The sequence below is a fragment of the Patiria miniata genome, unplaced genomic scaffold, assembly GCF_015706575.1.
Source record: "Patiria miniata isolate m_02_andy unplaced genomic scaffold, ASM1570657v1 HiC_scaffold_11, whole genome shotgun sequence".
NCBI classification, from domain to species: Eukaryota; Metazoa; Echinodermata; class Asteroidea; order Valvatida; family Asterinidae; genus Patiria; species Patiria miniata.
The window spans coordinates 1,626,695-1,644,115 of record NW_024037049.1 but is presented as its reverse complement, the minus strand read 5'-3'; the positions used below and the strand labels follow the sequence as shown (position 1 = coordinate 1,644,115).

Below are 17,421 nucleotides of genomic sequence, written 5' to 3'. Positions count from 1 at the left end.
GTCAGGGGCATATAACTGATAAAAACAAATCATAATGCGGAAAAGCCCTATGTTCTGTTGCAAACAGACATAGATTTCTAGTTAGTTGTTGTTTTTGTACAGGAGTGACACCCCTTTAATACTCCATCATTGTTTTTAAGAGTTCAAAAGTGCCCCTATGATCTTGGCCTTGCCATTCCCTTTACATTGTATGCGAATTTGACCCGGGCAACCTAATTATTTTCCTGAAGACCATGCCTTTTCCAAATAGCCCTTCAATTTTCAGACTGGCAGTGGAGTGAGCACATCACATTTTCTTTGCTCCTTCATTCATTTGTTTTCTGCCTTGAGAGACTTGGTCTGCCGTAGACTTAGTAAGTTTAACCAAAGTTGTTCTTGTTTAGGTCTCTTTGAAAGTTTGTTCATCAGTTTTAGTGTACTGTATAACTAGAAATTTATTTTAGGGTTTTTATTAGGATGTTCAATTACTTTTTAAACTGATGAAAGTAAAATGCGTTTGTTATTTTGTTTCAAGTAGCGTTTCAAGTTTAAGTTAGAATGACAGAGAAATGTTCCTTTTTAACAGTGCAAAGAAAGAGTCTAATTGATTATTTGTGCGTTGCAATAAAATCTGTTGTGGAAAGTCAAGATATGGGTTATTTCATGATTAGCTGGATTTGACGGAAGAGATGAATGAATTTATGTACTTAATTATTTTTCTGTGTGTGTAAGATTTTCCAGGGTGTTTTCTTCACTTAGTTTGGGCTGTAGATTAGATGAGATTAACTGAACCTGATTATGTAGGAACTGTTTTTCTTAGAATTGATAGATTATATTTTGTGGTCTATAGATGAAGTGAAGTGTTCTGATCAGAAAACCCTTGGTCTGTAGAATAAGGAACACTGTCGATGTCTTCTTTTTGTGTTTGTGTGTGGGTGTGCTCTCACGCAGGGCTAGATATGGGGTACTTTGTCAACTCCATCATACCCATATGGGGTACAATGCCTTTGTGGGGTACAAAATCAGTACCCCATAAAGATATTCTCTCAGTTTTCTTCACTGACCTTGAATGACCTCTAGAAATAAAAAAAAAGTGATACCCCTTAAGGCGGTTGTGTGAACGTGTTGTTATTTTGGCACTAGAATATGGCTAGATTAGCTGTGCTAGTTACATGTTCATACACAGTATAGCGCCCTCTTTTGTTGGCACAATACTGGTGCCCCACAAGTGACAACATGTGGTGCTCACACACACAGATTACGGCGTGCGCTGCAATTTAGTAAAAATGTCTGCCTCGATGGCCACTAAAGATGCTAAAGTGGAGCGTTTTCCCTGAAGATAAAACCCATAGGACAGACTTATGAGTGACTTTTGGACATGGATCGACGTGGATATAAACAGTAAGTTTACTTTTTGGCACATTTAGTTGATCAGTGCTTTATGCCTAGGCTAGGGTCATGTAGGCCCTATGTATGTAGTAGGCCTAGGCTATACACATTAGGCCTATATTGTAACGAAATGAATCCTAACGTTACCGGCGGTAGGCGTGCAGCCATGTTGAAAAAAATGCCTACACTGAGAGATTTACATGTAATCTCACAATCCAGCGATGATTTCTCAATTTCACTCCCCTCCGACCGGGACAGCACTTTAGTTCATCACAATGATTCTGATCATGAGGAACCTTCTGCAGCCTCGGGTTCTGCTTCTACTACAACTAGTACAAGGCCAAAACTTGAATGTACCAAGTGTAACCAACTGAAATCAGAACTGCAACATGCAAACAATGTAACATATTGTTGTGTCACCCTATTGATTGGCTTGCTGCTGGGTACATTCGTTGCTTTAGTACAATTATATGGCTGTCTATCGTTCTAAATATTGCATAAGGTAAGTTTGTCAAAATTAGGCCCGTATTAGACGAGTCCGAGTAACTTGGCCGCACAAATTGCCTTTTTTAACATTTGGACAGGTTTGGCGATAGTAGAGTCCAAGCGCAAACTCGCGTTGAAATCCCTGTGTGTGACACACGTCCACAAAAAAAAAAAAAAAAAAAAAACCTTCATTATTTTCAGCCCCCAAATAGCCATAAAACGACAAGATATGCAGCCTAAGACATGTAAGATATCTGTAGACTTCCCTGATTAAGTGGGTGGTATGCTGGTTAACTTACCATCTGGACGGAAAGTTGAATTTGCAGCTATATTCCGACAAGTTATTCTCACCGTACCACTGCGTCGCGTCGTTCACGTAAAATTTATTTGAATTGTCAGCTGTTGTTTTGTTATTGTCATGTGACCCCGGGGCTCACGTGACGTGACGTGCATAATCCCATTCTTAAAATAGGGGGGGGGGAACAATTAAGTTTCTCATGCGATAAAAAGGAGTTTTAGGCATCCAATCTAAACATCTTGTCTTTTATAGTTGACAAAAAGGTTAGAAGTAACAACCTTTTTGTCAGCTATAAAAGACAAGATGTTAAGATTGGATGCCCAAAAACTCCTTTTTATCGCATGAGAAAATTGTTCCCCCCCCCCCCCCCCCCCAATTTTAAGAATGGGATTATGCACGTCACGTCACGTGAGCCCCGGGGTCACATGACAATAACATAACAACAATGTAGCTGACAATTCAAATAAATTTTACGTGAACGACGCGACGCAGTGGTACGGTGAGAATAACTTGTCGGAATATAGCTGCAAATTCAACTTTCTGTCAAGATGGTAAGCCCCCCTCCCCCCCCCCCTTCACTTTTGAAATTTTAAAACAACTAAAATGCTTTGGAAATTACAGAGTCCATCCTGGTGGATCACCAAGGAAAACTCGCAAATCTGCTCGAAGTGGTGCAGTGAACCCAATTGATGTTGCTACAACATCAAAACGGACTGGGAGGGACCTGCAGAAGTTTGTCGTGCAGGAAACAGTTTCTAAAGGTAAGACATATTGCACATTGGTTTTTCTATAAAATACTATTTGTTGCAAGAAATTTGAAGCGAAAGCTCATTTTATAAGGTTTAGGGAAGTACATGTTAGTATGTTGGTTTGGTGTTTGAGACTTTATCCTGAAATCTCTGATTCCAGTCTTTGCTGACCAAGATAGAAGCCCAAGATGATTCATTATTAGGTCGTGGATATACACTGCACCTCAAAAGTACTTGTTCAGCTGATCTTTCTGTAGAACATTGAGTTGACTCAATTAATTTTACAGGATATGTGAAATTTCAACAATGTCCGATAGTATTCACAGTTCTGATCAAGTTGCACATTTTAAACAGTTTTGAATGGGACAATTCTATTTTCAGTGACTACAATGAACAAATGGTATATTTACAGAATTGTTCACTTTTTGCCATGTCAACAGGAAGAGGTGTGTTTGCAACTGAACAAATTCATAAGGGGGAATTTCTGTGCATATATAATGGCGACCTCATATCAGAGGAAGAGGGAAGGCAAAGAGAGAAGGAAGAAGGCTCATGTTTTCGATTTTTCTTCACCACTCCAAGCACTTCACACACTGGAATAATTAGGATGTGGTAAGTTTTATTTTATTTCTACTTCTATCCTGGGAATTACTGTATTACATGTTTTATTTTTGAAAACTAAAACAGACTTGTAACTGTGGGGAGGTGGGGGTGTTAAAAATGGCCCGGTATGTGAAGCACAAACTGCCAAATAGTACAAAACCAGCCAAGTCCACACTGCTTGCCATGTGGGGTACTAGTGTGCAAATGTACTGTACATGTACGCTTGTAAAAAACAGTGGGTGCTACATGTAGATGATAACAACGGCCATGTGCAATTGAAAATGTGCTGGGCCTGTAAAGCAATGACTGGCAATTGATTGGTTCCAGAGTCACCCAACTCCACAAACCCCACACTGGTATTACCACGTGGGGTACTTGTGGAAATGTACGGCTGTTTAACAATGAATGTACACTGGTTACCATATGTGGGGTACTTGTTCAATGATAGTAACAATCAAATATTGTTAAAAGTGTTGAAAATCATATGAGTACGATTTTTGAGAACATGAGGGGAAAATAAAATAAAATAGGGTAAAATAGCGAGAGTACCATGATTTTTGATGGCGCACCGCATGGGAAGTTCGCCCGTCCCTGGCCCCACCGGCACACAAAAACAGCACTTAATTCCTATGCCACATGGACGTGTACAAGGATTCGATTCATACATAGCGTTAGGCAATGTATAAGCCATGTCCTTATACGTATGCAGTATGTGAGAAACTGCAATTTCGATGATTCCCACAAAACTCATATACACTTTGCGTAGTCGAAGTAGGAAACCAGTTATACTCATGATTGTGTGCACGTTTATGTTAAGCGCGATCTGGCCAATCTGTACTATTGGATGATCGCGCAGATCTGTGTTGCGCGATGGGTTGCCTGTGTAGGATAACTCGAACGTTACTTGCCTTTTTAATCCACCAATAGTGCAGCGCCATCATAACTTCGCGGAATAACAACACTTCGAATTCGTTTCGTGTTTCGTAGCTGGACATTGCGTTATGATTTTCGAATGCATTTCCTAAAACCAAATGCAATTTAACAGACCTAACATGTTTTTACAATTCGAATGCATTTCCTAATTTACCGAATGCAATTTTACAGACCGAACATGTTTGTACGATTCGAATGCATTTCCTAAAACCAAATGCATTTTTACAGACCTAACGTGTTTTTACAGACCTAACATGTTTTTACGATTCAAATGCAGTTCGAAAACCGAATGAAAGGTCACAAACCTAACACTCCAATGTAGATTTCCCGACATGAAACAGCCGTATATATGTTTTGAATTTGAAAAGCGTTTCAATCTTTTTGACCACGTTCGGCCTGAACTTTACCGATGATCCGAAGTGCACCCAAACCTGCGTGAACCTGGCCGCATATTCGGCGCGATTCTCCAGCCCCGTATTCACGTAGTACGGAGGCCAATAAACAACACTATAGTTATGAGTTTTAAAAACTATTGTTTCTGCAACAAAACCGCCACATTGAGGACTAAAGAGCAGTCAAAATGCCCATGACATAAATAAGGGTGTCGCCCTGTCTACACTAGTTTTTTTCCTGTTTTAAGGGGTATAGGGTTCCCCCCTACAATTTGTTGTTCCTTTTTTTACTCAGTCTTGTGAATTTCTCATTTCTTTTGTTGGTTTACTCGGGATGGGTCCACTAGGTCCCCTCGTAGTTTACTTGTTTTCAATATTTAAATGTTTATATTTTTTCATATTTCAATTTTTGATATGAAATGCCTTGTATTGATATTTTTACATCTTTTTTTAAGTATGTTTTCCTACAACTGTTTGTAATTATAATGTTAAGATTGGCTTATTTTGTAAAAACTGCAAAACTTGATGTGCAACACCTCATACAGCTGAAACCAAAATAAAGTGTAATAATAATAAAAATAATAATAATGGATATTTATAAAGAGCCAAAATCCGCCTAAAAGACCCTCAAGGCACTTTGCAGTTTTTACAAAATAAGCCAATCTAAACATAAAATAATAACAGTTGTAGGAAAACATACTTAAAAAAAGATGTAAAAAATATCAATACAAGGCATTTCATATCAAAAATTGAAATATGAAAAAATATAAACATTTAAATATTGAAAACAAGTAAACTACGAGGGGACCTAGTGGACCCATCCCGAGTAAACCAACAAAAGAAATGAGAAATTCACAAGACTGAGTAAAAAAATGAACAACAAATTGTAGGGGGGGAACCCTATTCCCCTTTAAAACAGGGAAAAATCTAGTGTAGACAGGGCGACACCCTTATTTATGTCATGGGCATTTTGACTGCTCTTTAGTCCTCAATGTGGCGGTTTTGTTGCAAAAACAATAGTTTTTAAAACTCATAACTATAGTGTTGTTTATTGGCCTCCGTACTACGTGAATACGGGGCTGGAGGATCGGGCCGAATACGCGGCCAGGTTCACGCAGATTTGGGTGCACTTCGGATCATCGGTAAAATTCGGGCTGAATGTGGCCAAAAAGATTGAAACGCTTTTCAAATTCAAAACATATACGGCTGTTTCATGTCGGGTTATCTGCATTGGAGTGTAGGTTTGTAAACTTTCATTCGGTTTGAACTGCATTCGAATCGTAAAAACATGTTAGGTCTGTAAAAACATGTTAGGTCTGTAAAAATGCATTCAGTTTTAGGAAATGCATTCGAATCATACAAACACGTTCGGTCTGTAAAATTGCATTCGGTTCTAGGAAATGCATTCGAATTGTAAAAACATGTTAGGTCTGTAAAATTGCATTCGGTTTTTAAGGAAATGCATTCGAATTTTAAAAACATGTTAGGTCTGTAAAATTGCATTAGATTTTGAGAAATGCATTTGAATCGTAAAAACATATTACAGTAGGTCTGTAATATTTTATTCTGTTTTAAGAAATGCATTCGAATTGTAAAAAGATGTTACAGGTCTGTAAAATTGCATTCGGTTTTAGGAAATGGGTTCGAATCGTATAGATGTTCGGTATGTAAAATTTCATCCGGTTTGGAAAAATACATTCGATGTTTTAAAACACGTTCTGATTTTAAATGCATTACATTTAAAAACAAGTTTGATCTTCAAAAATGCTTTCCATTTTCCAATCTTTTTTACTCTAATTCTGCTTTGTAACTATGTGGGGTACTTGTTCAAATATGGTAGTAACAGTCAAACATTATGTGCTACATATAAATGGTTCCCACAACCAACCAACCCCACACTGGTAACCATGTGGGGTACTTGTTCAAATACGGTAGTAACAGTCAACATTATGTGCTACATGTACATGTAAATGGTTCCCACCACCAACCAACCCCACACTGGGTACCATGTGGGGTACTTGTTCAAATACGGTAGTAACAGTCAACATTATGTGCTACATGTAAATGGTTCCCACAACCAACCAACCCCACACTGGGTACCATGTGGGGTACTTGTTCAAATACGGTAGTAACAGTCAACATTATGTGCTACATGTACATGTAAATGGTTCCCACCACCAACCAACCCCACACTGGGGACCATGTGGGGTACTTGTTCAAATACGGTAGTAACAGTCAACATTATGTGCTACATGTAAATGGTTCCCACAACCAACCAACCCCACACTGGGTACCATGTGGGGTACTTGTTCAAATACGGTAGTAACAGTGAAATATTGTGTGTTACATGTAAATGGTTCCCACAACCAACCAACCCCACACTGGGTACCATGTGGGGTACTTGTTCAATTACGGTAGTAACAGTCAAACATTGTGTGTTACATTTATGGTTCCCACCAACAACCAACCCCACACTGGGTACCATGTGGGGTACTTGTTCAATTACGGTAGTAACAGTCAAACATTGTGTGCTACATGTAAATGGTTTCCACCACCAACCAACCCCACGCTGGTTACCATGTGGGGTACTTGTTCAATTACGGTAGTAACAGTCAAACATTGTGTGTTACATTTATGGTTCCCACCAACAACCAACCCCACACTGGGTACCATGTGGGGTACTTGTTCAATTACGGTAGTAACAGTCAAACATTGTGTGCTACATGTAAATGGTTTCCACCACCAACCAACCCCACACTGGTTACCATGTGGGGTACTTGTTCAATTACGGTAGTAACAGTCAAACATTGTGTGTTACATTTATGGTTCCCACCAACAACCAACCCCACACTGGGTACCATGTGGGGTACTTGTTCAAATACGGTAGTAACAGTCAAACATTATGTGCTACATGTAAATGGTTCCCACCACCAACCAACCCCACACTGGGTACCATGTGGGGTACTTGTTCAATTACGGTAGTAACAGTCAAACATTATGTGCTACATGTAAATGGTTTCCACCACCAACCAACCCCACACTGGGGACCATGTGGGGTACTTGTTCAAATACGGTAGTAACAGTCAACATTATGTGCTACATGTAAATGGTTCCCACCACCAACCAACCCCACACTGGTTACCATGTGGGGTACTTGTTCAAATACGGTAGTAACAGTCAACATTATGTGCTACATGTAAATGGTTCCCACCACCAACCAACCCCACACTGGTTACCATGTGGGGTACTTGTTCAAATACGGTAGTAACAGTCAAACATTATGTGCTACATGTACATGTAAATGGTTCCCACCACCAACCAACCCCACACTGGGTACCATGTGGGGTACTTGTTCAAATACGGTAGTAACAGTCAAACATTGTGTGCTACATGTAAATGGTTCCCACAACCAACCAACCCCACACTGGTTACCATGTGGGGTATGTTAATCAAATGTGCAAATGTACATGGCTTGTGCAAATGTACACGACTGTTCAACAACCAATTTGCATCACTATGTGATTCCATTTAAAATGGATTTGTTGTTTTTCCCATTTTTATTATTCAAGTGTGGATGCAACCAGAGAACCTGATGGGGAAGGACTGATCTTAGGGAGGCTAGTCAACCATGGCACTAAACGACAACAGAATGCACATGTAAAGGTGCTTCAAATAGACACACAGCCAACACTCTGCCTGTTTGCCCTGCGCAATATATCTCCTGGACAAGAGATCCTGTATGATTATGGGATTTCTGAAAAAGACCTCCCATGGAACCAGCTGCAGGTAAACACAAACATTTCTCTGTTTTTTTTCATTAAAGAAAATGCTGATTGCAGTCAAAAGGATGAGTGACTTTTTGAGTTGTAAGTTGTATTTATATTAACATGAATTGTATCAAATAGGGAATAAGTTAATGGATCCATATTTTGTCATGTGTATGATCTACGGGACCACTCCCAGAGACCATCAGTCTGTATTATTATTTCATTTAAATACATGTATATTAATATAAAGCACCATGAGCACTTTTGGATAGATGCTGGTGCTATATGGATATGTTCATTATTATTCCATGTATAAATTGTCGTTGTTAAAATCATTATCATTTTTATCACAGTCATCGTCATTACCATTGTCAATATCATCATCATCATCGCTATCACCACTTTCAGCACAGTGTTTGTGGTGGAGCAGATGCACCACAACAACCACTGTCGTAATCAAACACCATCAACACTTATCATCAATTTTTAAACGAGTCCTAGTGTAATTCATCTAATGAAAATACTATAATTGTGTTTCAGCCTGACACTCATGCTGCTGGTGACTCTGCAGCCGATGGTCACATGAAATGCCCTGCTGAAACTCAGGCTTCTGGTGACTCAGCAGCCGATGGCCACTTGGAATGCCCTGCTGAAACTCAGGCTTCTGGTGACTCAGCAGCCGATGGCCACATGGAATGCCCTGCTGAAACTCAGGCTTCTGGTGACTCTGCAGCTGATGGCCACATGGAATGCCCTGCTGAAACTCAGGCTTCTGGTGACTCTGCAGCCGATGGTCACATGAAATGCCCTGCTGAAACTCAGGCTTCTGGTGACTCTGCAGCCGATGGTCACATGAAATGCCCTGCTGAAACTCAGGCTTCTGGTGACTCTGCAGCCGATGGCCACATGGAATGCCCTGCTGAAACTCAGGCTTCTGGTGACTCTGCAGCCGATGGTCACATGAAATGCCCTGCTGAAACTCAGGCTTCTGGTGACTCTGCAGCCGATGGTCACATGAAATGCCCTGCTGAAACTCAGGCTTCTGGTGACTCTGCAGCCGATGGTCACATGAAATGCCCTGCTGAAACTCAGGCTTCTGGTGACTCTGCAGCCGATGGTCACATGGAATGCCCTGCTGAAACTCAGGCTTCTGGTGACTCTGCAGCCGATGGCCACATGGAATGCCCTGCTGAAACTCAGGCTTCTGGTGACTCTGCAGCCGATGGCCACATGGAATGCCCTGCTGAAACTCAGGCTTCTGGTGACTCTGCAGCCGATGGCCACTTGGAATGCCCTGCTGAAACTCAGGCTTCTGGTGACTCTGCAGCTGATGGCCACTTGGAATGCCCTGCTGAAACTCAGGCTTCTGGTGACTCTGCAGCCGATGGCCACATGAAATGCCCTGCTGAAACTCAGGCTTCTGGTGACTCTGCAGCCGATGGCCACATGGAATGCCCTGCTGAGACTCAGGCTTCTGGTGACTCTGCAGCCGATGGCCACATGAAAAGTCTTATTGATACTCGGGCTACTGGGGACACTGCAGTGTATGGTCACTTGGATTACCCTGCTGACACTCAGGCATCTAGGGACTCTGCAGCCAATGGTGATGTCTTGCTGATTGACACCTGGGTTAACAGGAACTTTACAGCCGATGGCCACATGGAATACTGTGCTGACGCTCAGGCTACTAAGGACTCCGTAGCCAGTGACAAAAGGGAATGCCCTGCTGATGTTTCTCCAAACAAGTCATATGTAGAGGACTCTGATACAAGTTCAGAGATCTCTTTCATCATTCCACTACCGTGCAACTCGAGAAAACCATTGATGGAAACTTCAAACAGAGCCACAGTTCCTGTATTTCTGTACAATGAAACATACCTCAATTCATCATGCTCTACCCCTCAAGAACTTGGGACAGAAGTTGCTCATGCAGACATGGCCATGTCACCTGCTGCTGATGGTGTGGCACAGTTCGTAAGTTGTGACGTCATGTCTTTGTTGGCGAGTATGCAAAATGACAGTGCTGGAGATTGTCAACACTTGATTTCTGTGTCGGGGGAAAACACTGCTTGTGATGACAATAATTCTCAGGCAAATGGAGATTCTTCTAAGCTTGTTGATTCTTGTGTACTGCAAAACTGTCCAAATGGCAAAGGGGAAAGGGCTAGTAGTACTGCTCACATTGAAAGTGGCATTGCATCACATGCCAGTGCGAGAAATTCACCATCTTCATGTTTGCCAGTTACTGATAGGGCCTGTCCTGTTGGTTCTTGTCTTGATGGCTCGACAGTTCCTGATGAGAACTCTTCTGATGGACATGGTGATGGCAACACCCCTGATGGTAGTGACGAATCTCTGTGTGTTTCAGATGATGACATGCACTTTTCTGATGAATCCAAAATCCCTCCTGATAGAGATACGATATATTTCCCCCCTGTCTCAAGAAGTAAAGAAACAAAACAGAGAGTTTACAACAAACGTCAGGCTTGCTTTTTCTGTTCTAAACTTGTAACAAAAATCAGCAAGCACTTACTACATGCTCACAAAGATGAAGAAGAAGTGAAAAGGATTGCATCTATGGAAGTTAAAACCACAGAGAGGGCCAAAGCTTTTGAACTTTTGCGAAATCGTGGAAATTATTACCACAACAAAATGGTCAAGGAATTGAAGCAAGGAGAGCTCATAATGGTTAGAAGACCTTCAGATGATGGTAGTGACAGCACAGACTATGGGCCCTGCCCAGATTGCTTGGGGTTTTATCGCATCAGTGACTTTCGAAAGCACATGAAGTACTACTGCATTGCCAAGGAAAGTGAAATAGACACCGAAGACAGTTTCAGAAATGTAAAGCTTGAAAGTTGTCTACTCATGAATGATTTCGCAGAAGCATCCCCATTGGTGAAAACTGTTCTAGTAGGAATGAAGCAGGACAAGATATCCCAAGTGGTGAAGCAAGATCCCCTAATAATTCAGCTGGGAAATGCACATAGTCGCACTTTTGGGATGGACCCGCAGAGAAGAAGGCATTATGTTGCTCAAGAAATGCGACTGGTTGCAAGGCTTATGATCAATCTACATGAGATCACACAGTCAAATGCTTTAGTAGATGACTTTATTGAGCCCCAGAAGTTTGACACTGTGGTACGTGGTGTGCGCTTGACATCAGGCCAGACTGATGAAATTGAGCGACCTTCAGTTGCCTTAAAACTGGGCCACACTCTTTCCAAATTGGCGGCAATCAAAAGGTGTTCAGCCCTGAGAAGAGGAGACAAGAAAGCTGAGCAGGAGGCCAAGTGTTTCCTTAAGCTCAAAGAAGCTGAATGGGCCGAGCAGATCTCATCAGAAGTCCTTGGCAAAATTTCTCAGCGCAAGTATAACAAGGTTACAGAGCTTCCTGAATCTGATGATGTAAAAATGTTCACATCATTCCTGCAAGAAAACATCGAGAAAGCAACAGTGAACCTGGAACAACGAGCATCTGCCGTGAATTTTCGGAGATGTAGTGAGTTAGTCCTTGCTCGACTCACAACCTTCAACAAACGAAGAACAGGCGAAACAGAGCAGCTTGCGTAAGTTGTGTTAATGTCACAAGGACTTGCTCATATTTGCTCTTCTTTATCAACTTCCTAAAATGTTTAATAGTCACAAACATCTTGGAGTCAATACCCAATTTTCTCTCTGTGGTAATAATACACTTTTCCTGCTTGACATCTTTTATGCATTATGGTTTAGCTGATAATTTCATCGGGGTGTTGCCAACATTGAGTACTTAATAGTGGACATGTCAGCCACCACTGAAAACATGTAACGATAAATGTGCCCAGCTATGTTTGTCAGTTAAAAAAAATATCAGATGGTGCACCAACCCTACTAGAATCAATGATGTATGCCTGTTCATTGTGAATTGGTTATGAAATTGGCAATAAAAATGTATTTCAACCCCATTACACTAGAGGTTTGTTGATCTCTTTGGTGAGTATACATGTATGTGGTTCTGAGAAGAACTGGCCACATTTACTCGACATGTCAAACAGTATGCTCTATCCATCTTCAGTTTCCTGAATGCAAACAGAGCATACATATGTTTGATATATGTTGAGTAAACCTGGTTCTTTTCAGAGCCACACATACATGTAACCATAAAAGAGATGAAACACATTGTGCATCCACAAACCTCTAACTAGTGTATATTGTCTTTCCACCAAGCAAATGTTAAAATCTTTTTAAACCCTATTATTACACTTTAACATGTACTTAAAAAAAACCTCTTTTTTTTCATGTAGTCTCAAGTCGTATACAAGTCGGCCCAACTGGGATGCAGCAAGTATCTCCGACATAAAGCAGTATCTGACGCCTCTTGAACGCCACCTAATGCAGGAATTGGATATGGTGTATACACGTGGTAAACGCGGGAGGAAAGTACCCATTCTGATTCCGGCAGAGACCAAGGCAGCGATGGATCAGCTGACAACTTGTCGTGATGTTTGTGGGGTACCCAAAGAGAATCCATACTTCTTTGCTCGACCTGGCTGTAACACCAACCTACGAGCCTGTGATAGTCTGCGAGAACTCACTAAGGAAGCCAATTTGCAGAAACCGCATCTAATTCGCACCACAAAAATGCGAAAGTATACAGCAACAGTAAGCCAGATCCTCAACCTCAAGGACTCTCAGTTGGATTGGTTAGCAGACCATCTTGGACACAGCATCAATGTTCACAGAGACTACTATCGTCTCTCTGCACCCACTATCGAACTGACAAAAGTAGCCAAACTTATGTTGGCCATTGACAGTGGCAATGTAGGGAAGTTTGTGGGGAAGTCCCTGGACGAAATAGATCTTGATGGTGAGTGTCACATATTCAAGCTTTAGAGGTTGTAGTCAGTAGCCTAATGTTTACCCCTTGCAGAGTCTACATCAGGGTCTTGAATTTAACCTCTGATGAAGACCCTGCACCTTATACTGTCATGCCACCGACCTCAACTTTGCATTCATTTTTTGCAACAGCTCATAACTAGAATTGCTCATTAAGTTTTCAATCATTTTAGATACATGTGGAGCTTAGACAATTTAAGATTTACCTAGTGATCAGAATGCGTATCTCCTACTTTTCTCCTAATTATCCCCAAGTAAATATAAAATAACAGCTGCATTCCATCATTGGAAAGTTGCAAACAAACCTGTCAGTAAATTTTGACTAAATTCATAGTACATGTACACAAGCTTTGTTTTCCTGATAATTGATTTAATTCATCATTGCCGCGTCACTTGATGTTGTGTATGCCACATGATTGATATTAGTGTTGACACTCAAAGTTATGAATTGTTCCGTATTTTTCCATGCCCAGTCATACATGTAGCTGCAGGTGTTTTGATGGAATCTAGCATGCATATTTTATGCATAAGTTTTTGAATGTATATTTTGTAAACTTATTATTCTGGGGGTTTTTTTGTTCACTATTTTGCTTACAGACATTCCTGTGCCAGATATGGATTCAGACACTGAAGAAGCTCAAGGTACATACTTCCGTTACAACCGTTTCTAATATTGAATGCCCAGAACCATTATTTGTGTTTGGAAATGGGTGATGTTCTTGCATTATTGATTCACTTCTTGCTAAATTGCTTTGCCAAGAACTACCAAGTGTAAATAGCTGGTTCAGGAATTGAATTAATGCTTGGCTCATCACTGCAGTGAACATACATACATGTGCAAATAATTGTGTATATGGGCTCAAACTAAGGACGTCCCATTGTGTCTTTGTGTTTAACATTATAAACACATACCTCTTTAGTTTTTGTACACAGTGCCCTACTGAGAAAAATCCCCTTTTGCTGTATACATGCATAATGTACATGACTGTTTGTTTGTTTTTCCTTGGGTGTACTACTGGTTTTCCTCCAGAAATGTTGGTATAATGCAACAGCCCAGCACATAAGAAGAAGCAACTCATTACCGCAACATCTGCTGTCAAAAAGATTTGCAGACCAACCTAGTGCAAACAATTTACAAATGTGCATGTAATACAACTAAAACGTAATTGTTTTCTGCTGATGCACAATTGTTAATCTGTTGCTGTACATTGTATAATCCAGTCGGTACTTCCGAAGCAGCAGCAGGGTCCACAACGCACACCAGGAAGAAACGAGGCACTGGAGATGTGACAGATGTCCGTGCCTCTGCAGTGTCCAGCCCGATGCAGTCTCCAGAACCAGGTCCCAGGCCAACAGGAGAGTCCAATGGTTGGTTTAATTAACTCATTCTCGCTACTGTATTTGAGTACTGGTGCTACACTTTAAAGGGGGTAGAATACGTAAAGGCTCAAGACACAGAAATGGCAAAAAGCTTATCTTTTTGAAAGCTACCGTACTGCAGGCCTGTTTGAAACCATCTCACAAAATACTGATTTGTGACATATGTTAATTAAGTTGCAAACTAGTAATTTCAGATCAAAGTGATCTAATGCACTAGATTATTTCTTGTTTTACAAACAAATTTGGATAGACCTAAGTGGTCACTCACATGACGAATTGCAGTACCTGAGTGGAACTCAAATAACAACGGAATCTGTTTGATGGAAGCAAATCGAACAGCATGCTGGGGGTTACTGCTGTGTACAAGACAATGTAATGGATTGTTTGTTACGCGACTTTGCAGATAATACCAAAACTACCAAAACAGGAAGGTGTGGCTAATGATATATCTTCTAAAACACATTAAAACATTTTGCTTTGCTGTATAATATATATTTGCTTTGTCGGTACTTCCAAAGCAGCAGCAGGGTCCACAACGCACACCAGGAAGAAACAACGCACTGGAGATGTGACAGATGTCCGTGCCTCTGCAGTGTCCAGCCCGATGCAGTCTCCAGAACCAGGTCCCAGGCCAACAGGAAAGTCCAATGGTTGGTTTAACTCATTCTCCTTATACCATTTGAGCAACAAGGCAGATTGCAGTAACCAGTTTCAACCCAGTCTATACATGTATATATCGAGATGGTCAAATAGCTAGCAGTCTATGAGACCATTGAAATAGCAAAACTATTAAAGGCTACAATTTAAATGTGGAATGTGAACATTGGATTATTCAATCCTTGCACACAAATGGCGTATTTTATGCAGTGAACAAAACTAGCAAAAGCCATCTGTTTATTAAAGCCACTTTGTGTTGTGTAATCTTGCCCGAGTTCTCAGTTGCAGTGTGCATTGATTTTTCTTTCAGGCACTGCTCCCAAATCTCGAAGGCCATGGAGCAAATCCGAAACTTCGGCTGTTTGGACAGGACTACACGAAATAATAAAGTGTCACAGAGTTCCTGGTAAAAGTGAGTGTGAAGCATGCATGGAAAAAATGCATCCTGCTCTCAATCAGCGGTCGTGGAGGGATGTTAAGTACAAGGTGAAAACTATTCTATGTGGCATCGAACGGGACAAAGAAAAGAACTGAAACATTCATAGAGTTGCATAGTATATCCTTGTTGCAGTTGAAAAATGTTAACTTTAACATTTATTCCACATTACAGCAAATGTCCCTATTTTATACATGTATCAAATAGGATCATTTCTGTCCATATTTTGCAGGTTGCACTTGATTGAAGTGCAAACACAGACTGTTATTGTCCATTTATGCATGGCATGAGGATGAAGGAACAAATTATGATGTTGGAATACCCAGTGAAAGTTTTTTTATATGGGTACATGTTTTTTTCTTATTTTTGTGTAAGCCATATCGTGTCAACAATTTTACTTTGCTTTGGTGTACCAATTAAAATGTTACGACTTTCATTTAGAAGATGAAGTGGACAACCAATAGATACTGCAGGTTTTAAGAGTTTAATATGGGCGTTTGTAAAACAAAGAAATTGAAGTTGATTTCCATAGTGAAAAGGTAATAATTGTAACATCTCGATGCATTTCTTGGTGGAACATTTACTGTAAGAAATGGCAAAATCTTTTCTTGATGGTGAAGTAATTTCTTACTGTGGCCATTTTCAAACATGGCAGTGCTGCAACAGGGCTGTTTCTAGGCCTAGTCGCTATGACTGTATCCAAATCTATAGCTTAAAGTAAACGTTACCTGCTGCCAATTTTATGTAGAATTTGGACCTTAGTCCAGTACACAGAGAATTGGACTCCATGCAGACACACTGGCAAGTAATGTGCAAAACAGAACCGATACCGACCCAACTCGAAACTGACGGGGTCGGGTCGTGTCGGTTTTCCATCATTTCAGTCGTGTCGTGTCGTTTTTTTTCATCATTTCAGTCGGGTCGTGTCAGTTTTTCCATCATTTCAGTCGGGTCGTGTCGGTTTTTCCATCATTTCAGTCGGGTCAGGTCGGTTTTTCCATCATTTCAGTCGGGTCAGGTCGGTTTTTCCATCATTTCAGTCGGGTCGTGTCAGTTTTTCCATCATTTCAGTCGAGTCGGGTCGGTTTTTCCATCATTTCAGTCAAGTCGGGACGTTTTTTTCATCATTTAAGTCGGGTCGGGTCGGTTTCGGTTCGGTTTTGCTTTGGGATTTTTGGTTTGGGTCGGGTCAGGTAAGCTATGTTGTGAAAAAAGAAGAAATAAACCGAAAATAACCGGAAAAAAAAAAAACGAGCGGGAAATTCACGTGGTGTATTTACTGTTTTTATAGCTTTAGATTAATACAGCCAAATTTACGTGTTGGTAATGGTATGATATGAAAAAAAGACTCCAGTGAAAATCTGACCCATTTTCCCTATTATTGGTTAAACCCTCTCACGTGCCGGTCACTCTCCTAATTATCCTGATCATCACTTAATTAAGCATGCGTAATACTACCAATGAGGCCGTATTTCAT

At 40.7% G+C, this 17,421-nt stretch overlaps 1 protein-coding gene across 1 annotated transcript; it reads left to right on the top strand.

Annotated features, from left to right (window-relative positions):
- The first annotated feature begins 2,749 nt into the window (after nt 1-2,749).
- Nucleotides 2,750-16,864, top strand: LOC119741562. Its single transcript, XM_038217365.1, has 9 exons — nt 2,750-2,913; nt 3,342-3,513; nt 8,399-8,615; nt 9,137-12,165; nt 12,880-13,442; nt 14,069-14,113; nt 14,693-14,839; nt 15,370-15,501; nt 15,819-16,864. The coding sequence occupies exons 2-9, from the start codon at nt 3,509-3,511 to the stop codon at nt 16,040-16,042; spliced, it is 4,362 nt and encodes a 1,453-aa protein (XP_038073293.1). The 5' UTR covers nt 2,750-2,913; nt 3,342-3,508; the 3' UTR covers nt 16,043-16,864.
- The last annotated feature ends 557 nt before the right edge of the window (nt 16,865-17,421 follow it).

Coding starts and splice junctions, on each gene's coding strand:
- LOC119741562 (XM_038217365.1), top strand. Junction 12,166..12,879: donor GGCGAAACAGAGCAGCTTGC/GTAAGTTGTGTT, acceptor TTTTTCATGTAG/TCTCAAGTCGTATACAAGTC. Junction 14,114..14,692: donor AGACACTGAAGAAGCTCAAG/GTACATACTTCC, acceptor TGTATAATCCAG/TCGGTACTTCCGAAGCAGCA.